General features: G+C 42.3%; 1 protein-coding gene across 2 annotated transcripts in view; it reads right to left on the bottom strand.

The window, feature by feature from the left end:
• frem2a (FRAS1 related extracellular matrix 2a) overlaps nt 1–17259 on the bottom strand; it is a 62645-nt gene that overhangs the window by 9967 nt on the left and 35419 nt on the right. For both annotated transcript variants that reach the window (XM_044042587.1, XM_044042586.1), the window contains exons 5-14: nt 15409–15534; nt 12836–13087; nt 6421–6570; nt 6128–6337; nt 3930–4127; nt 3495–3659; nt 3173–3355; nt 2277–2407; nt 1788–1946; nt 809–1112 (exon numbers count right to left, since the gene is read on the bottom strand). In XM_044042587.1, the coding sequence (XP_043898522.1) occupies nt 809–1112; nt 1788–1946; nt 2277–2407; nt 3173–3355; nt 3495–3659; nt 3930–4127; nt 6128–6337; nt 6421–6570; nt 12836–13087; nt 15409–15534 (1878 nt within the window). The remainder of the gene's footprint in view (nt 1–808; nt 1113–1787; nt 1947–2276; nt 2408–3172; nt 3356–3494; nt 3660–3929; nt 4128–6127; nt 6338–6420; nt 6571–12835; nt 13088–15408; nt 15535–17259) is intronic.

The following is a 17259-nucleotide window of genomic DNA, read 5'->3' as shown; positions in this document are numbered from 1 at the left end:
CAACTGAAATGTCTGAGAGAAGAGAGAGAGCGCTCTGACCCTTCTTTAAACAACATTCAAGAAGGGTTTATTTTGGGCTACTCTAAGTAATGAAAAGAGTTCCTCTGCTTATTCTACTGTACAGTGCACTGTGTTTATCTTCTAATAATCTATAAAGATTTCACTCTCAGAAGACTGAACTCAGGTACAAAGATATTGTACTTTGGCGTTTCAGAGTAAAATGTTTTACTTTTTATTACCACTATATTTATTCGACACTATTAATTACTATTTTGCAGCATATGATGACGTTTCGCCAGGATTCAATTCAATAATGTTGTATAAAATGATTAAACTCCTGTCTACAATTCAATATAATGTTTTATACCTATAAATAAAGTGTTGTAAAGGTACATCATTTTAATGCTGTGTACAATATATATATGTACAGTATATATCTATAAATAACATTGTGAATTCAGGGATTTTTGTTAATAATAGATCAAATATTGATGCGTGTTTATAATATATTGAAGTGTTTTTGTGGAAGACCTGTATACATCTCCGTCTTTATTCATCATTTATTCATGAAATAAGTCAAATCTTTATTTGTATTACTCCACGGCCTCTGTAGAGCTGAACCACCTCACTCTGGGCAAACGTAACAACATCCATTCATACAATCAGATGATTGTACACTTAGTGGTATATCTACACAACCTCCAACTTCTGCCAAATCAAGGATTAAGTAGATATATCAGTAGTTTTAAATGGAGCTTTTCAACCTGAATTCTTCTCGAGACGAGCATTTGGCTGTGTCCTTCCTCACCTTCCTCCTGGTTGATCGTGACAATCGGGCTGCTGAGCTCTAAACCTTCATCCCCGTTAGAATTCACAGCTCTGGCAGCGCAGCGCACCCTGGAGCCTGCCTGGAAGTAGACCGAGTCCAGCGTGATCATCTTGGAGGAGGTGAAGAAGGTGTCAAAGTCCACCTCCCTCATGGGACTGGTGACGCCGTCGGGGCCAGCCGGGGCACTGATGAGCCAGCGGTAGCGGGTCAGCGTGTTGTTGATTTGTTCGCTGACACAGATAGAGCCCGTCTTGTCGTAGTCTGGGTATTTGGTGTTGCAAGCCTGGAGGGAGGACAAGGAGAAATGGAGTGGGCGAGTGGGCACGGGCGGCAGAGAGAGAGATGGGGGAGACACAGCAGACGCCGGAGGACAAGAGGAAAGAGAGGAAGCGAATACAAATGAGCGACTTCTGCCAAGAAAATGCAAATGTTTTGAAGCTTTATGTTGTTTTAAAGGAGTTTTTTAAAATATACACATAATTGGAAATATAAAAACATGGGACGGAGCAAAAAAGCTTTTTGATGTCACCTAAGAAGAAGCAAATAACCAGGCAAATCCATCTAAGAGTGGAGGGGATCTCCTGTGTATAAGAGCACAGAGTCACTGGCCTACTAAACTGTCTCATGTGCCTTTTAAGGACGGACCCTGGAAGGACATTTTAACTTTGGCTCAAGAAAAGTATGGATCCTCAGGGTTTAACAATATGCCCTCCAATATCAGAGGAGAGGAGTCGGAAATAGATCTCATTACCATGGTGCAATCACAGGAAAAGCCCCAACATGCTCCAAATATACAGTCTATACAGGTATTCAAAAATATAAGAAATCTTATTTCTTATATATATATCGAGAGAGAATGAGGCAACAATAACGACCTCCTTTCAGTTGGGATTTAGTTCAAGATGTTTTCCAAAGCCATTTGTGTCCCGCGAATATAGAGTTTGTCACTTTGACTCACTGTCACACAGATGACGGGGTAGCCAGCTGGTGGGTGGAGGCTGTCTGGCGTTCTGGCGACGACATCATAATGGAGGAGAGACACCACATGAGGCAACGAGGGGAAGGTGACATCCGCCATGCTGTTGGTCTCCTCGATGTAAACTATCACTTTCGTCACCTAAAAAAAAGCAGAGGCTAATGTGAACGACTGCTTCTTCTGCTTCCTATTCTTCTTTTTTTTTGTTTTCTTTTCTTAGATGATCCATTATTTATTGCGGGACGTCTCCATCACCCTGCGGCAACGCCAGCAAAGTGCTGTTGTTGTCTGGACAGGAATAACCTTGTAGAAGAGATCCCTGCTTTCAGCGGGACTGACCCCGATAAACCCCAACAAAAAAAAAAACTTAAGTTTTCAGTCTCGTCATTTATTCATCAAAACGACAACAAACAAAAAAAGCACTTCTGTTTGGATTTTGTGCGATTGCGAGGCATCGCCGCCGCGCCTGACCTGAGTTTCCGCCACCATGTTTTCATCCGGCTTCAGGTGAAGAGTGAAGGCCTCCCTCATTTCTCTGACGCCGTCAAACAGCACCTCCACCTCCACCACGTGCTCCTTGTCGCCCTCTCTGAACTCAATGTCTGCGCGCGCACACACACACACACACACACACAAAACACCACACATGCACAGCTTTACGTGAGAGACACACTTCGCTGAGGAAATATTGTGCAAAAGGAGACATTTAACCTCAAATGATTCAGAGCAGCTCGGGGCTTTGCACTATTTGAAGAGTGGATACGCAGGTGTGATTTGAAGTGGATCACATAAATATTTCAATCCTTGATTAAACTGAGAAATGTTCAGTGAGGAAAGACTTCCCTTCTGCTGACAGGGCATGAAAAATGCTGGAATTAAATTTTTAAAAAAAAAGACGAGATGACCCTCCACTGGACTGTTGGAGGAATAACGGTCCCCCCCATTTAGGATGAAATTAGAAATCAACGACCCTTGGCCAAATAAATCGCTATGCCCACTTTCATTAAAATGAATATTCCTATACAAAGCCTAGTTTCACACTCCACCAAACGCCTACAATCCATAATGGGAAAGGATCGGGATATCTGCGAGTCAGTGAGAAGAAAAAAAAGAAGCTAAACAAAGACATCAAATGAGATTTTGGAGATCAAAGGTCAAGGTTGTACAGCAGACTTCCATTTAAATGGAGTTTGAATGGGGGCGGAGTCTCCCCCTGGTGGCTAACTGCTGTTCCTGTCCTACTTACAAGGCTTTGCTTTTTAATTCCCCAGCTCTTTAATTCCCCAGCAAAAGCCCTACAGTATATATCATGAATATAGCATGCCTTTAACCATGTCCCGGTGTTTCCTTTTCATTTTTATTCTTACCTTGAGACACAGGGTAGTAGTCCTCTCCTGAGACGGCTGACCCGTCCTTGGTGTGAACGCGAACCAGCGACACTTTCGATGTGTCACCCACTCGCACCACGGGAACCCTCACAGTCGCCACGGCGCCGACCTCCTTCGGTTCACTGACGCTGAACTTGTTCTCCGAAAAACGAATGATGGGTTCTGGAAAAGACGGGCAATGCTGACAATGACGATAACGACTCACAACAAATGATCACCGCAGTCATTACCATAAATGTCATTTCAGACTCCCCTCCACCACCACTGCCTGCCTGTCTGCCTGCTTTTCCACTTCACTTACTGTCAGCTGTGTCCTTGATTTTCACCAGGGTCTCATTCAGAGCTCCCACTGATGCTCCAAACTGTGAGTCGCTCTTCGGGCTGCTCAAGACCAACCGCAGCTCTTCTCCTTCTTCGTACAGCGTGTCATCGACGAGCGACAGAATGCAGGGCTTCTCCACTTCACCTGGAGTGAACACGGCAAGAGTCGAATTACAGAACTACACAACTTTTTATTCCTTTTTATCGGAATAGCTATTTCTCTATTTGCTCAGCTGTTAGAATAAATCTAATAAAATGCCAGCTCAGTCAGTCAGGTGTGAGAAAAAAAAAACTCCTGGAGGAGCTGTTTCGTTAATTAAAAGGGTGTCAACTCTCAAGACGAGACAAAAAAGAAAAAGAACGAGAAGAAGACAGAGATGAAATGTGTGATGTGCACGGGTGATAACTGACGTACCTGGTAAGAAAGTGATGACGGATGCGTCTGTGTTGGGCCGTTCGTCAAAGTCGGTGGCGACCTGCGCCGAGCCCTGGCGGGTAAAGCAGCGCACGGTGGATTTGTGCCTGATGTCGCCGCTGCGGTAAACCGTCGCGCCGATCTGTCCGTCACTCTCCTCTCCAGAGTAAACCGACGAGCGGAACTGGACCTTCGGCACTGTCAGTCAACGGGACAGTTCAATCGTCACATGGTAAAGAAAGTGCTTTTTCCCCATACTGCAGCACATTGGACATGAAAAAAGGTAATAAAACTGAATCAAACCAGCACAAGAATCTACAGTGAGGATCACATACTGGGAGACTCTTGTTAACATTGCTCAGCACTTTAGTCTTTTCATTTTCAAATGCTAATATTTGGCAGTAAGCATTTAACAGACCGTACAGCCACCGCTCACTGACACCATAAATCACCAGAGCAAATTCAAATTCAAGGGGGTTCAAAGAGGTTCAGCACATTCTGTGTGCAGTTCACTGGAGTGGTGTAAAAAAGAAATGCAAGGAACATTCCATTTGAACGTTTCTCTCTTCACTCATAATTATTTTTATATAAACGGTATTTTATAAGTAGCTCAGTTATAGAACTGTACACAATCTCAAGATATCGACAAAACGATGATAAGTCACACATGTAACTAATAAACTATTGGTTTTTTTTAAATGACAACATAGATGACAACTTTTATACATGTGTGAAAAGCAGCATTAACAGGAGAACGTGAGGATTCACACCTCGTCACACACCTCGAGGATCAACTGAGTGATTTGCTTAAATGTAGAGTTGTCTGTCTTTCTCTTCCTCTGTCTCTTTCACACACACACACACACACACACACACACACACATTGACCCGTCTGTCAAGACTGGCCGTCATCGGCACCGCGAGAATTCCCGCTGAGCCTGTGGGCCAGTGGGCCGTCAACACACTCATACATTTTTTACCACGCGCAGCAGGCAGGCAGACCTCAGCACAACACCTGCTTCTCTCTGCAGCGTATAAGAGCTCTGTGCCAAACCCGAGCACAGATAACAACGCGCAGTCGTGTGTGCGGTTTGTTAACAGGTTTCCCAAATTCTCTGTGCTCAAAACCCCAAACTTAACCCCGGGTTTTAATACGTTTCTGACAAGTTGGATCAGCATTCAGTCCTGGGTCGGATGATCCTGCAAACCACTCTGATTGGGCTCAATGGGACCAAAGTGAACATGTTTATTTCCTCTTCGTTTGCTGTAATTCCTGCGTCCAGAGCAAGACTACGACGTACATTCATTTACTGGCCATAAGCATAGTCATTAGTCGTGACTGTTTGGGACAGCACTCAGTATTTATTATACTATTTTCAGTCAAATCAATTGAAACATTGACTGAGAGAGTACAACATATAAAATAGTAACCACCATAATATTCACTCCATGGTGTTATTAGCTTTTTTGGCCCTCCTATTCTTCCTCATTTTGTTTCTGGCGCCTTAATGAGGTCACGATTAACGCCACATGTTTAAAAAAAAACACATTTAAGTGAATTTTTTTTTTTTTAAATTACAGCATGAATTCTGAGATTAAAGTCATTTCTTTCCATTTTTTTTTACACGTGGCCCTAATACTCTTCCGTACGAGTCATACATGATTGACACAAGAATGAAAAATATTATAAATAATATATATAATATATTATTTAATTATATTATTATAATTATATAATATATATGTTATATAATTATAAATAATATCTAATTATAAAATGTTTTTAAGCAGGTTCACGTGGGTTCACAAATCTTTTAGTTTGAAAGAAGCGCGAGAGAAAAAAAATGGCGTCACCAAAGGCGGTTGCAGCAGGTGCCGATGAGGCGGGCCTGGGATCTATCATTTATGCTGTGCTTCCATGTTTGTGTTCCACCCCTCTATAATAATGCATGGATGAAGGGAGTGAGAGATATGAGGACACGTGTCAATGAAAACTGAATGTTGTGACCCTGTGCTGCAAGAGCTGATCACACGGCCTGAGGGGTGAGTTAAATACCTCAGCCCCAGCGTCCAGGATAAGCTCATACATTTTCACTCCAAAAGTCACTCGCCAGCGGTGAGCACACTGTGTGAATCTAAAATGCCCTCCAGAAACCCACTCCACTCCACTGTCAATAAAACAAGGGAAAATCACTTACAGTCAGACACCGAGTCGTTGATGAAGACTGTGGCTTTGCCAGGTTCTCCCAGAATGCCGTGCACGGGCATACGCAGGACCAGCTCGAAGCTCTCGGTGCCCTCCAGCTCTGGCTGCCCGAGGTCGTCCAAGATGGACACCCTGAGCGTCTGCACGCTGACACCTGGGGCAAAGTCCAGGTTACGACTGATGCCCACGTAGTCAATGCCAGCTAGAGGAAAGACACGAGAGTAAGATGAGAGGACAGACGTGAGCTGAGAGAAAAGTCTTACAGGTAAATTCAACAAGTCTTACCCTCAGCAGAGACCGGCTCTGCTTTCCGAGAGCGGACAGTGACTGTTCCAGTCTTGGACACATCACTTCCCGTCCTCCAGACTTTCACCTCCACGTATCCATCACTCTCGTCCACATGATACTCCGATTCTCCAAAGTAGAACACTGGAGCTGTGGAGCAAAGATACCAAAAGGAAACTGTCTGTAGATAGAATATTATATTATTAATATTATTATTAAACAATCATTATCTGCAGCTGAATGCTACAATCACTCTGAATCCAGTGGAAGCTGAAACTTTCTATTTTACTTTTTGCTCGGTAGTAATGTTACTTGTCTTAACTTATTACTCATGCACCTGCTGTAACCTCAGACCTGTCAGCAATCTGACATGATGCATTTGTAAAAAAACAGCTGCCCGACACTGGGGTCAAACAGCGACGGCAGCCCATTAGACTGAGGTTAAACAGCGGGGAAGGTTTGACCTCTCGTCCTCTCCTCCGACCTCATCCTGATCATTCCTCTGACAGAAAAGCACTTGAATCAGGATAGCAATGAAAAGCAAGGCCCCTGTGTGTGTGTGTGTGTGAATGTGGCATTGTAAGACAGTGAGTCGGAGCGAAAAAAAAAAAAGAAGAAAGGCCCCCCCAGACTGCTCAAAGGCTTGTTTGAAGCGACATTGTTTCCTGAGGCAGCAAAGCAGAATGCAGTAATGTGTACTTGACAGCTTCATCTCTCGCTGACTGGAATAAAAGTTCCTGTTTCTGTTTTTAAATGCCACCGTCTCTCTCTCTCTCTCTCTCTTCTCATATAGTCTGGCACATCATCCAAAAATAGCGGGCATATTATAATTCTTTGTGTCGCGATCAAACACCAAAAGCAGACAGCGGTCCAGATTGAGCCTGAATATTTTCTAATATACATGAACTTTCATAGTTTGTTTAACTGGGCCAGATAACGGAATCTAATCCGTGTGTACATAATGAAGAGAGCGAGGGGAGAGGGGGGAGGAATTGCTGCAGTGACATGGGGGACTCTCTCAGCCTGAGCATCTTCTATCAAGTGGAGCCTTTTCATGTGGAGACACAAAGCACCTGTGTTTCTCTTGTATTGTTTTTCATCTTTGTCTTCACACGGCAGCAGCAGAACGTGGGTTAAACACACCTGACTGCACACAAAGGTGCGCGTGTCGTTTTACGGGTTGATTATTACTGTATCATGTTCCGGCATGCCTCAGCTGTAATGCTGTAAACATGTCACATATCTGTAAACATTACCAATGCGACGCACATGCCTTTTTAACGCTTCCTCTACGACAAGCTCTTAACACCACGGGAGGGAGTCGAGCGACAACCGATGAGTGAGAACCGCGTCCTCTCTTCCCTCTGGGGTTAGCACTCCTGAAGTGTGTGTGAGGGCTGCTGTGGGAGGGGCGGGGTGTAAAGACAAATTGTGATAATTACGGCGTGCGGATGTCTGTAACCGTTTGTGTGTCACTGCACCTTTAAACACCGTTTACAGAGCATTCTCAGCTGCGCTCTGGAGAGGGGCCCCTGCTTTCTGAAGGAGACCATAAACTCACGCCCGTGGGCATTTCACTTAAAGGTGCTTTATCGCACACTCATCGATGCATGGGGTTAAAATTCCAACTAATTTTTAGTCACAAAATGATTGAAGGAATGAGTTTTTTTCCATTCTATGATAAATTTATCGGGAAGTATCTTATAGACCCAGTTTGCTGCCTCACATATATTATATTGTTAGTAATCTATCTTTGTTAACACCGCCTATGTTGTTCTCCCTTATCTGTTGTTATTGTTATTCTTATTTTTTCCTCGTTCCCTCCGTGTAATTGTGTATTGTGTTTCATTCCAGCATCCTGCCTGGGGACAACGCTGGCTATACACGGAATTAGTAAGTAAATAAATAAATAACTAAAGATTACAGGAGGCTTTTGCCCAATCAACAACCGTTGCCTCTGCTGTGAGGGAAACATGGAGAGTCTCAAACTGATTCAGACAGTCAATATGCAAAGATGGTGAATTCACATGCAATCATCTGCCACACAGAAAACAAGTGCATCTGCAGCTTTAAGAAAATGTCAATTTGAATGTAATCTGAACTATTTTAGGCCTTTAAAAAGACTGAAATTGATGAAATAAAACATAAATCAAACACAAGGGGGAAACATGTATAATGGCATATTAAAACCACATGTGCTGTAAATAGTTAAAGACTGGGGACTGTGATCCTATGCAATGGCGGTGGTGGCTGTTGCTCACTAATGGGAAGGTCACTGGATCAATTCCTGGCTTCGACAGCCCACATGTGAAAGTATCCTTGCGGAGACACGCTGAACCACACATCGCCCTCAATGATGTCACATCGATGTGAGGGAGCGTAAAGTGCTCTGAGTGATTGTTAAGGCGAGGGAGGTGTGTATAAAATAAATGGGCCCGTTCCATTTAGACTGACAACCAGTGACACAAAATCCTTGTATTTCTGCTGCAATCCACTCTCGGAAGGTGGCAAGTAAATAAATAAATAAACAAATAACCCCGCGTTTTATTCACAGCAAGGGCAATAACGGGAGTACTTCTGCTGCTCTGGGACCGTGATCAACATCAAGTCCGCCCTCACATTGATACGAAGGACTTGTGTCGCCACAGAACTACTCGGAGCTCATCTACAATTCCACAAACTCAGCTGTGGCCATATGTACCCGACCGAGAGAGAGGGGGAGAGAGAGAGAGAGAGAGAGAGAGAGTGTCCTCTCTTCTTGGCGGGGTACAAGGAGATGACAACACTCACTTCGAGTCAGAGTGTGCAGCCATGCAGAGCGCGGCACACAGGGAGACAGGTACTGTAGAGTTTAATCTGATAAAGTACTAAATCTAGCAGACACCCCTGGGCCTTTTTTCCCCTTTGCTAAAGTGAGAGAAAAACTGCATGTGTGCTGGCGAGAGAGAGAGAGAGAGAGAGAGAGAGGTGGTGGTGTTAGTGGGGAAATGGATGGAAGGAGAACAGCAGACTGAACGTGACTTTGACCTGGTGGAAGGGAGAAATGTTGCTCGGGAGATCAGCGGCAGTCACACTTAAGAGTTGCTCAAGTGCTTTTCTTGCCACTTACCTTTCATGCAGACTTTGACATCTGACTTGGCGTTGGGGCCGTCACTTATTTGTTCACATTTGTTCGGTTTCGAGCTTGGAAACAAGTTTGACTTCAAAATATACAGACTGGAAGCGCATCAGACCGAAACAGACAGGAATTATAACAAACAGCATCATCTATTTTCCTCAAAATGAGACTGTTGCCTCCTATGCTCCAAATCAAATGAGAAGTAGTTACATTCATTTTCTCATAGACTTTCATTCAATTGAAGCTCTTTTCATGGTGACCATTCATTATATTCTTACTTCCTGATTAGCTTCAGGAGTCTATGTCTACTTTCTTATATATATATATATATATTTATTAGAGCTGAAACGATTAATCGACGAATTAATCGATTACTAAATAAATCAACAACTATTTTGATAATCGATTAATCGGTTTGAAGCTTTTTTCATGATTAAAACAAGACTTCCGATTGTTTAAGCTTTCTTTAATGTGAATATTTTCTTAATTTCTTTGCTCTGGTTAACAAAGAAATCATTCAAAGCGAATCATTTTTGGTTTGTGGACAAAACAAGACATTTGAGAACATCATCATTTCCAGGTTTGATGAACACCAGTCAACTGATATTTTATGGACCAACCGATTAATCGAGAAAATAATCGACAAATCAATCGATTATGAAAATAATCGTTAGTTGCAGCTCTAATACATATATATATATATGTATATATATATATATATATATATATACATGTATACATAGTATATATACATATATATGTATATGGTCTACGGGTGTTGTTTTGCTGTGAAAATGCGAGCTTAACCGTCCACCTGAGCAGAAAAGTGGCGTGTGGAAGTATGTATACGCAAATATTTTCAGCTTTTAACTTAGCAGTTAGTTCCACCCGAGTCAGTGGAGTTCAAATGTTAGTAACTAATAGTCACAATAATGCTATATGTATATATATATATATATATATATATATATATATATATATATATATATATATATATATATATATATATATATATATATATATACATTGTTTTGCGATTATAGGACACGCACACGAGTAAACACAGAGGGTTGCATCTCCTGTCTCACTGTTTTCCTTCCCTGCGGAGTTGGAGTGTTGAACTCGAGTGAGGGAGGCTGCAGTGTTTCAGTGGTTGGGTGCAGGTAGTGGCGCACGAGCAGACGCCGCTTCATCCTCCGAGAGGCTAAAAATGACACATCATGTCTCACGGGGGAGGTAGGGGGGGGGCGTGCTTTTCACAAACACATTTCCATGCCTTTGAACTGAACACAAGTCTTCTGACAATTTACTAACAATCAGACGGCGTCTCTTGCTTTCTTGTTAACTAGCCCCCAGATGCCTGCACACACACACACACACACACACACACTTAAAGTCTCCATTGTAAGTCCACATTGTTTTATTTAACCATCGAGGACAACATTCGTCAATTCATGGAGAAAAAATGAAGAGTGAGCATCTACAGATCTACAGACGATGACTGAAAATGTTTTTCTTGTTTACCTTGTGTGACACCACTTCTGTTGTACTGAAGCACTATTTCCATTTTGAGGGAGAAGCAAAGAACAGAACACGTCTGGCGAAATAAAAGCTCGCCGCGAGCGCGCTTGAACAACATTCTCTTTCATTTTGCTCTATATTTATCCATGACGGCAGCTAAATTGCAGATGCTAATTTCCCGCTCGTGAACGTGACAAATAACAACTTGAATAGAGAGGATGAAAAAAAATTAATTGAGGCGCACACGCGTTGCTACATCTCATTTGTCGATGATCTTTAAATACCGACGAGCGCACAGTCACTTTGATGGAAACTAACATGAGGGCAGTTTTTCCTGCATTGGCTCTGTTGGATGGCGGATCAATACGTTTGAACTTGTGAAAAAAAGACATTTTGTCCCAGCATATAATACAGTATATGGATGGCTCCGAGTTAGATTGCGACCAAAGTTTATTACACCACAGCGCTCTTCATCCCTCATCTTTTGAAAAGAGGAAAGTATGACTTCTAGTGTAATAATCTATAGCATGGCATTTAACAAAAAACCTTGAGCAGAGACATTCACTCTCCCCAGTCTATAAAGTAAATCAATGCAGAATAGTGAGGTGGTGGAGAAAGAGCCTGGAGATTGGAATAGGTATTTCCCAGCGGGCTCGTCTGTCCCAAGATAAATCTCCTGCACATTTCTCTCACTTTTTAAGATGTAATCTATATTGTCCATACAACGCTGATGAAAGCAGACAAGGGACATGTGTGATAATGATGCAGTCCCACTGGACGCCCTCGCGTGGCTCCCTGTAATTAAAAAGTGTCTGAATGACAGTAAAACAGGAGTTGTATTCCATCTGTCTCGCCTGCGAGTGCAGGGTTTGTGTCCGGGTGTTTTCAGGACTCTTATCCGACATGGATCAACACTGAGCGAACAAGCAAACAAGCTTAATGAGGAGAACTTCTGCGATATAAAGGCTCTGTTGACAAAGACTGCGGGACTTCTCGCACTGTGTGAATTCACACCCACAAACTGTTTTTATATGCGACTGCGTGCCTTCATATATTCATGTGTTCTTTAACCTTCAACACACACACACACACACACACACATTTGCTATGCAGAAATGAATTAAATTAAATCTTCTCAACCTATTTTGGGGAAAAAAAAAATTGATTATTCTTTTTTTTTTTTATAAAGTTCGCTATGATCTCTCATCCGTGTGATTTGGGTACATCACTTTCAAAAAGGAAAGAAAAAAGTTTATTCAGGGCTGGATTTTAAAGTTTTCTCTGTGGAGTTGTTCTGACTTTGACAGAAAGATCACTGGAACGAGTAAGAGTGAGAAAAATGCTTCGTCATGTGCTCGATCTCAGTGTGCATGACTGTGTAAATAGAGATCGGCTGTTTAGGCACACTTATATGACCACACTCTACTTTTTACTCTCAGTTTTTGGGGGCGGACCACTAGGGTATTTTCACATTTGTGAAAATGGCAACTAAGGAAGGACAGCATGAGAATTACTAACATCGAATGGTGAAACTGTCTGAAAATGTACTCCTCTGCTAACTGCTCCCTTTATTCAAGTGCATTGGCGCTTTTCCACGATACACTTCCAGCACGACTCGACTCGGTTTGGTATCAGTCGCGTCATTATTCCAGTACCACCGTCACATGGACGGTTGTGGTCGAAAAAGGATGCATATTCCTTTTCTACCAAATGCTACACACTTCACCTTTCAAGTGTTGCGATTGCCATCGTTGACGAACGATGGACGAGCCTTACCGTCATCCGTATCCTCCAAGATCTCGACTTTGGCGGTGGGGTAGTGCAGCCCCAGGCGGCCCCCGACGGGCAGCGACAGAGTGACATTGAAGCTCTCGTCTCCCTCGTACAGGGAGTCGTCGATGATCACCACGCGACAATGCTTCTCCCGCTCGTCCTTGTCGAAGCGGAGGACGCTGCCGTGCTCCTCTGGACGGGAGATGTAGTCCGAGTAGGACAGCACGGTGGTGGGGAGGGTTCCTGAGGCAGAGCCTTCATGGGGTCAATGGGGACAGAGGGGACAGAGGGGACAGCGTCAGGTGTGAGGAGTGGAAGAGGAAATGAAAAGCTATGTCAATTATAATGGAGTTATTTTCATGTCCATATTCATGTTGAGCAGATTTTTAATGTGGAAAGTGATGTTAGTTTCAGTCCATTGATTTCTTTTTTCTCTTTGTCATACATCATTAATATAACATGTTTTTTTTTCCCCCCCTTTCAGATTATTGAAATGCATAATATTCAAGAGACAATTATGGCTTGTAAAAGTGAAAGTTTGCCCTTGTAATTCCAGCAAGGAAGTCATTACGTGAGTCATAACATCAGAACACAAAGGGAACAGACGACCGGCACATTTAGACCCTGTGACACCTTGATTACACTCATATTAAGCGACATCGTCAAAGTTTGTTCAAAGTAGAGAGACTGCGGTTCCTTTTGTGACCAACACATTCTCCAGTGAAGAGTGAACATGTGAGTTTTCTGTGTTTCATCAGGGAGTTAAACAAACCGCGGCTCCAATTCTTTTATCCTTTTTCACCGTCTGTCTTGTAAAACCTTCTCCTTCTTTTTATCTGATTTTTTTTTTTTTAAATCCACTCCAAAAAAAAAAACATTCATTGTGTATTCATCCCAGTACTCATAAAGTTGAATTGAGTTGATTATCTCCGAGTTGAGTTGATTTATCTTGTTTTTGTCAAATTACATTTCACGGGACTTAGATTCTCACACATTGTCGTTCTAATCAGACGGAAATAAATAACTGAAAATCGCTTTTATGATCGCAAAGTGAGTGAAGTGGCGCTTCTGTAGAGTTCATATTGAAGCACACTACTGATCTGAAGAGATTACTGTAACACATGGACGGGGCACAGTTGAACAGCGAACTGTGATACTACTGAGCTCATGCTGCTTCTTATTATTTGTGCAAAATGTAAATGGGATGTGAAGTGCCTCTCCCCCAGTGCTCTGCTGTGCACGTCGCATTTATATAAAATAATACACCAGCATTAAATGGACTTACAGTAAATTGACTCTCGCAGTTTCTTTTAATCCTTTTAATTGTCGGACCCCTGAACAACGGTTAAATCTGAGTAATTAGGTTTGTCGACGCAGCCGTGAAACTATGCGATGTTTTCAATTCGGGTCAATAGAGGAAACTTTAACTCTTACATTCGAACCATTGTAAAAAAAATAAATCTCAGTGTTTCTCAGTGTGGCTGTGCATTAAAATCTCATGTCGCCTGGAGACATTTAACCAGCCTGTACAGTAAAGTAACTTAAGTGCCTTTTTGCTAACACCATCGTATTACTTCTGCAACTTCTACATAAAACCGGATCATTTAGCAGTTTCAAAAGGTAAAAAGAGCTTCTTGCTTTGAGTTATTTTTGCACACACACACACCAATTAGTGATGGGGAATTTGACCTCTGCATTTAACCCATCCTTATTACAAGTGAACACACACAAGCCGGGCAGCATACAAGTAATGTTACATCATTATTGTTCACCAGGACGAAACAGAAAAAAACACCACAGACTCTTTAAAGAAGGGGTCTCAAACTCAAATGACCCGGGGGCCACTTGAGTGTCTAGGGCCAGTCAAGAAAAGTTTTAGAGAAACAGTTATAACACTTAACTTCATATTAAGTGGTGGGTCAGAGGAAATTGATGGGGCTGCATGTGGCCCTAATAGTTAATTAGGGTAACTTAATTGAATCCCAGTTCGTTCAGAACCGAACTCTGATCCGCACCAAAGAAGTGAACTCTGGTCCGCCTAAAAACGTAGGTCTCGGTTGGTTTCAAGTGAACCAAATGCAGGAAGCGGACGACAACAACAGGGCATTGTGGGTAAACACAACTGCAAACGAACTAGGATTTGAATTAGAAGGGCTAGCCGTGCACAATACACCGATTTTTATTACAATGTGTAATTTTAATACTTTATACTAAACTGGGAATTTTTGCACCTGGATGAAAAATAACATTACTTCATACATACATATATATATATATATATATATATATATATATATATATATATATATATATATATATATATATATATATATATATGTATATATATATATATATATATATATATATGTATATATATATATATATGGCGGTTTCACCTGAAAAAAATGTTTTTGGGAATTTTAAATACACTTTAATTATTACTGTGTTTGTTTTTTTGTGCTTATCTGCCGCTGATACCACAGAGATGATGTGTTCAGTTTGACCATGAAAAGCAGCAGACAGTGAGTATTCTGAGGATCACGGGTTATATGAGGGGAGAAAAGGCTAGTTCATACCCTGCTGTGTGTAGCAGACCACCATAAGCTCCTGGCTGATGTCTCCGCTGCGGTGCACCGGGATGAAAAGCTCCCCAACATCTTCCTCCACAGAGTGGATCTGTTCAGGGAAGAACACAGTGGACTCTGTTTTGGAGGAGAAGAGAGAGAAAAAGTAGGGGGTGGGTGGGTTGGTGGGGGGAGGAGAGTGGAGACAGAGGAAGAAGAAAAAAAAAAAAAATGGTATAACAATCTGCAAAAATCCACTGTGCACTGACACAGGCTTTTGTTCTGGTTCTACATTAGTGAGTTTCAGCTGGCTTTTCTAAAAAAAACAACCCTACACATCTATTGAAGTGGTACTCCTGCAGTGTGCTTATTCATATTCAAAAATAACTCTCCATCACAGTTTTCAGTTTGACGCAACCAGAGGTGCTCTTCAAAGAGACCCCTCCGGAAGTTTTTTCCTGGCTACCGAGTGTGTCGCACACTATTCCACATGCGAGCCTCTCGCAGTTCATGCCGCTGAGCGAATCAGCCGGGGAGCGCCACGTATCGACAGCTCCCTGCACAGAGGGGTCAGTCGAGCCGCCGCTCTTATTTTCTTTCTCGCTTTCCCCGCTCCTCGCTCCATCTCGGAGAGGAGTCTGTGATTGAGAGCGAGACTTGGAGTCAGTGAAAGCATCATCTATCAAAGAGAAGAACTTACTGCCATTATAGAAACAATAAATGTTACAGCTATTTTCCAGCGACGCAGGGGGACCAATAAAAAAATACAGCGCGGACTGAGTCTCAGCTCATCCGAGATGTTCTTGTGAGTGCTTCCCCCCCTCCTCTACTCTTCTTTTTAGTGAAAAAAAAACGTATAAATGAATGGATGATAGGAAGCGAAAGGCACTTGTGGCTCGCTCGTGAAGCAAAACACTTGCATTTAAAAGTACAAAACAACAGATTTGGACGTTTGATTCAACACCCAGCATAAAAAGAGATCAACACCTGAGATGATTCTTCAGGATGGAGTCATCATCAAAGACAATCTTACACACGGTGGGTGGTCAAACATTGCTTTCTTCTCACGGTAACTCCCGAAATCGTCCTTCCACCGCTCAATCTTCCTGCGCCGCGTTCTGACGGTGCCCACAATTTGTCACTCCCCGGGAGGCTCAGCGGCTCATAGCAGGGGATTGGGCTCTGCTTACTTATTCACATGCACAAACACACACTTTCACAGCTACCTTTCAAAGACTTTTCATTGATTTCCATTCATAAAGGACGCACTGATTTATTGGCTGTACATCAGTATCAGCGGGTGTTCTTCCTGTTGACTGTTAACGAGCTACGTGCAAATAAAACGACTGACTGAGAGAGACAATGATGTTCATCCTGGCTATGCATGATGAAAATATATTGGAATTTCATGAGTTTAGTATTCAAACAAGAGGATTTTGTCATCGAACGTCTCTTTTTTGCTAATTCAGGGGTCTCATTTTAATCTCAAGTGGGCCGTACCACTAAAATCCCGGCATAATCACCTATGAAGAACAAGAACTCCAAGTATATTTCTACCAAAAAGATGGCTCTTCCTGAGGTTTCTCCCATTTGTGACAGCCAGTCCGACATGGCTGTCACAAAGTGAGGGTCTAAGGACAGAGGGTGTCAAGTGCTGTACACACTGTATAGCACTTCGAGGCAAATTGTGTTTGTGATGTTGGGCTATATAAATACAATTGAATTGAAAATGAAATTGAAAAACATGAAACAACCTGAAATTTCTTGATAAAAATAAGTGCAATTTCAAAAATAAAATGCCTAAATTTACTGGTTACACCTGCATTACAGATTACAGTGGTTGTATCTGGAACTGAAAAATAT

Source organism: Solea senegalensis, linkage group LG13 (genome assembly GCF_019176455.1).
Source record: "Solea senegalensis isolate Sse05_10M linkage group LG13, IFAPA_SoseM_1, whole genome shotgun sequence".
NCBI lineage: Eukaryota > Metazoa > Chordata > Actinopteri > Pleuronectiformes > Soleidae > Solea > Solea senegalensis.
Note: the sequence above shows the minus strand (reverse complement) of the source record. Positions and strands in the feature narration are given on the sequence as shown.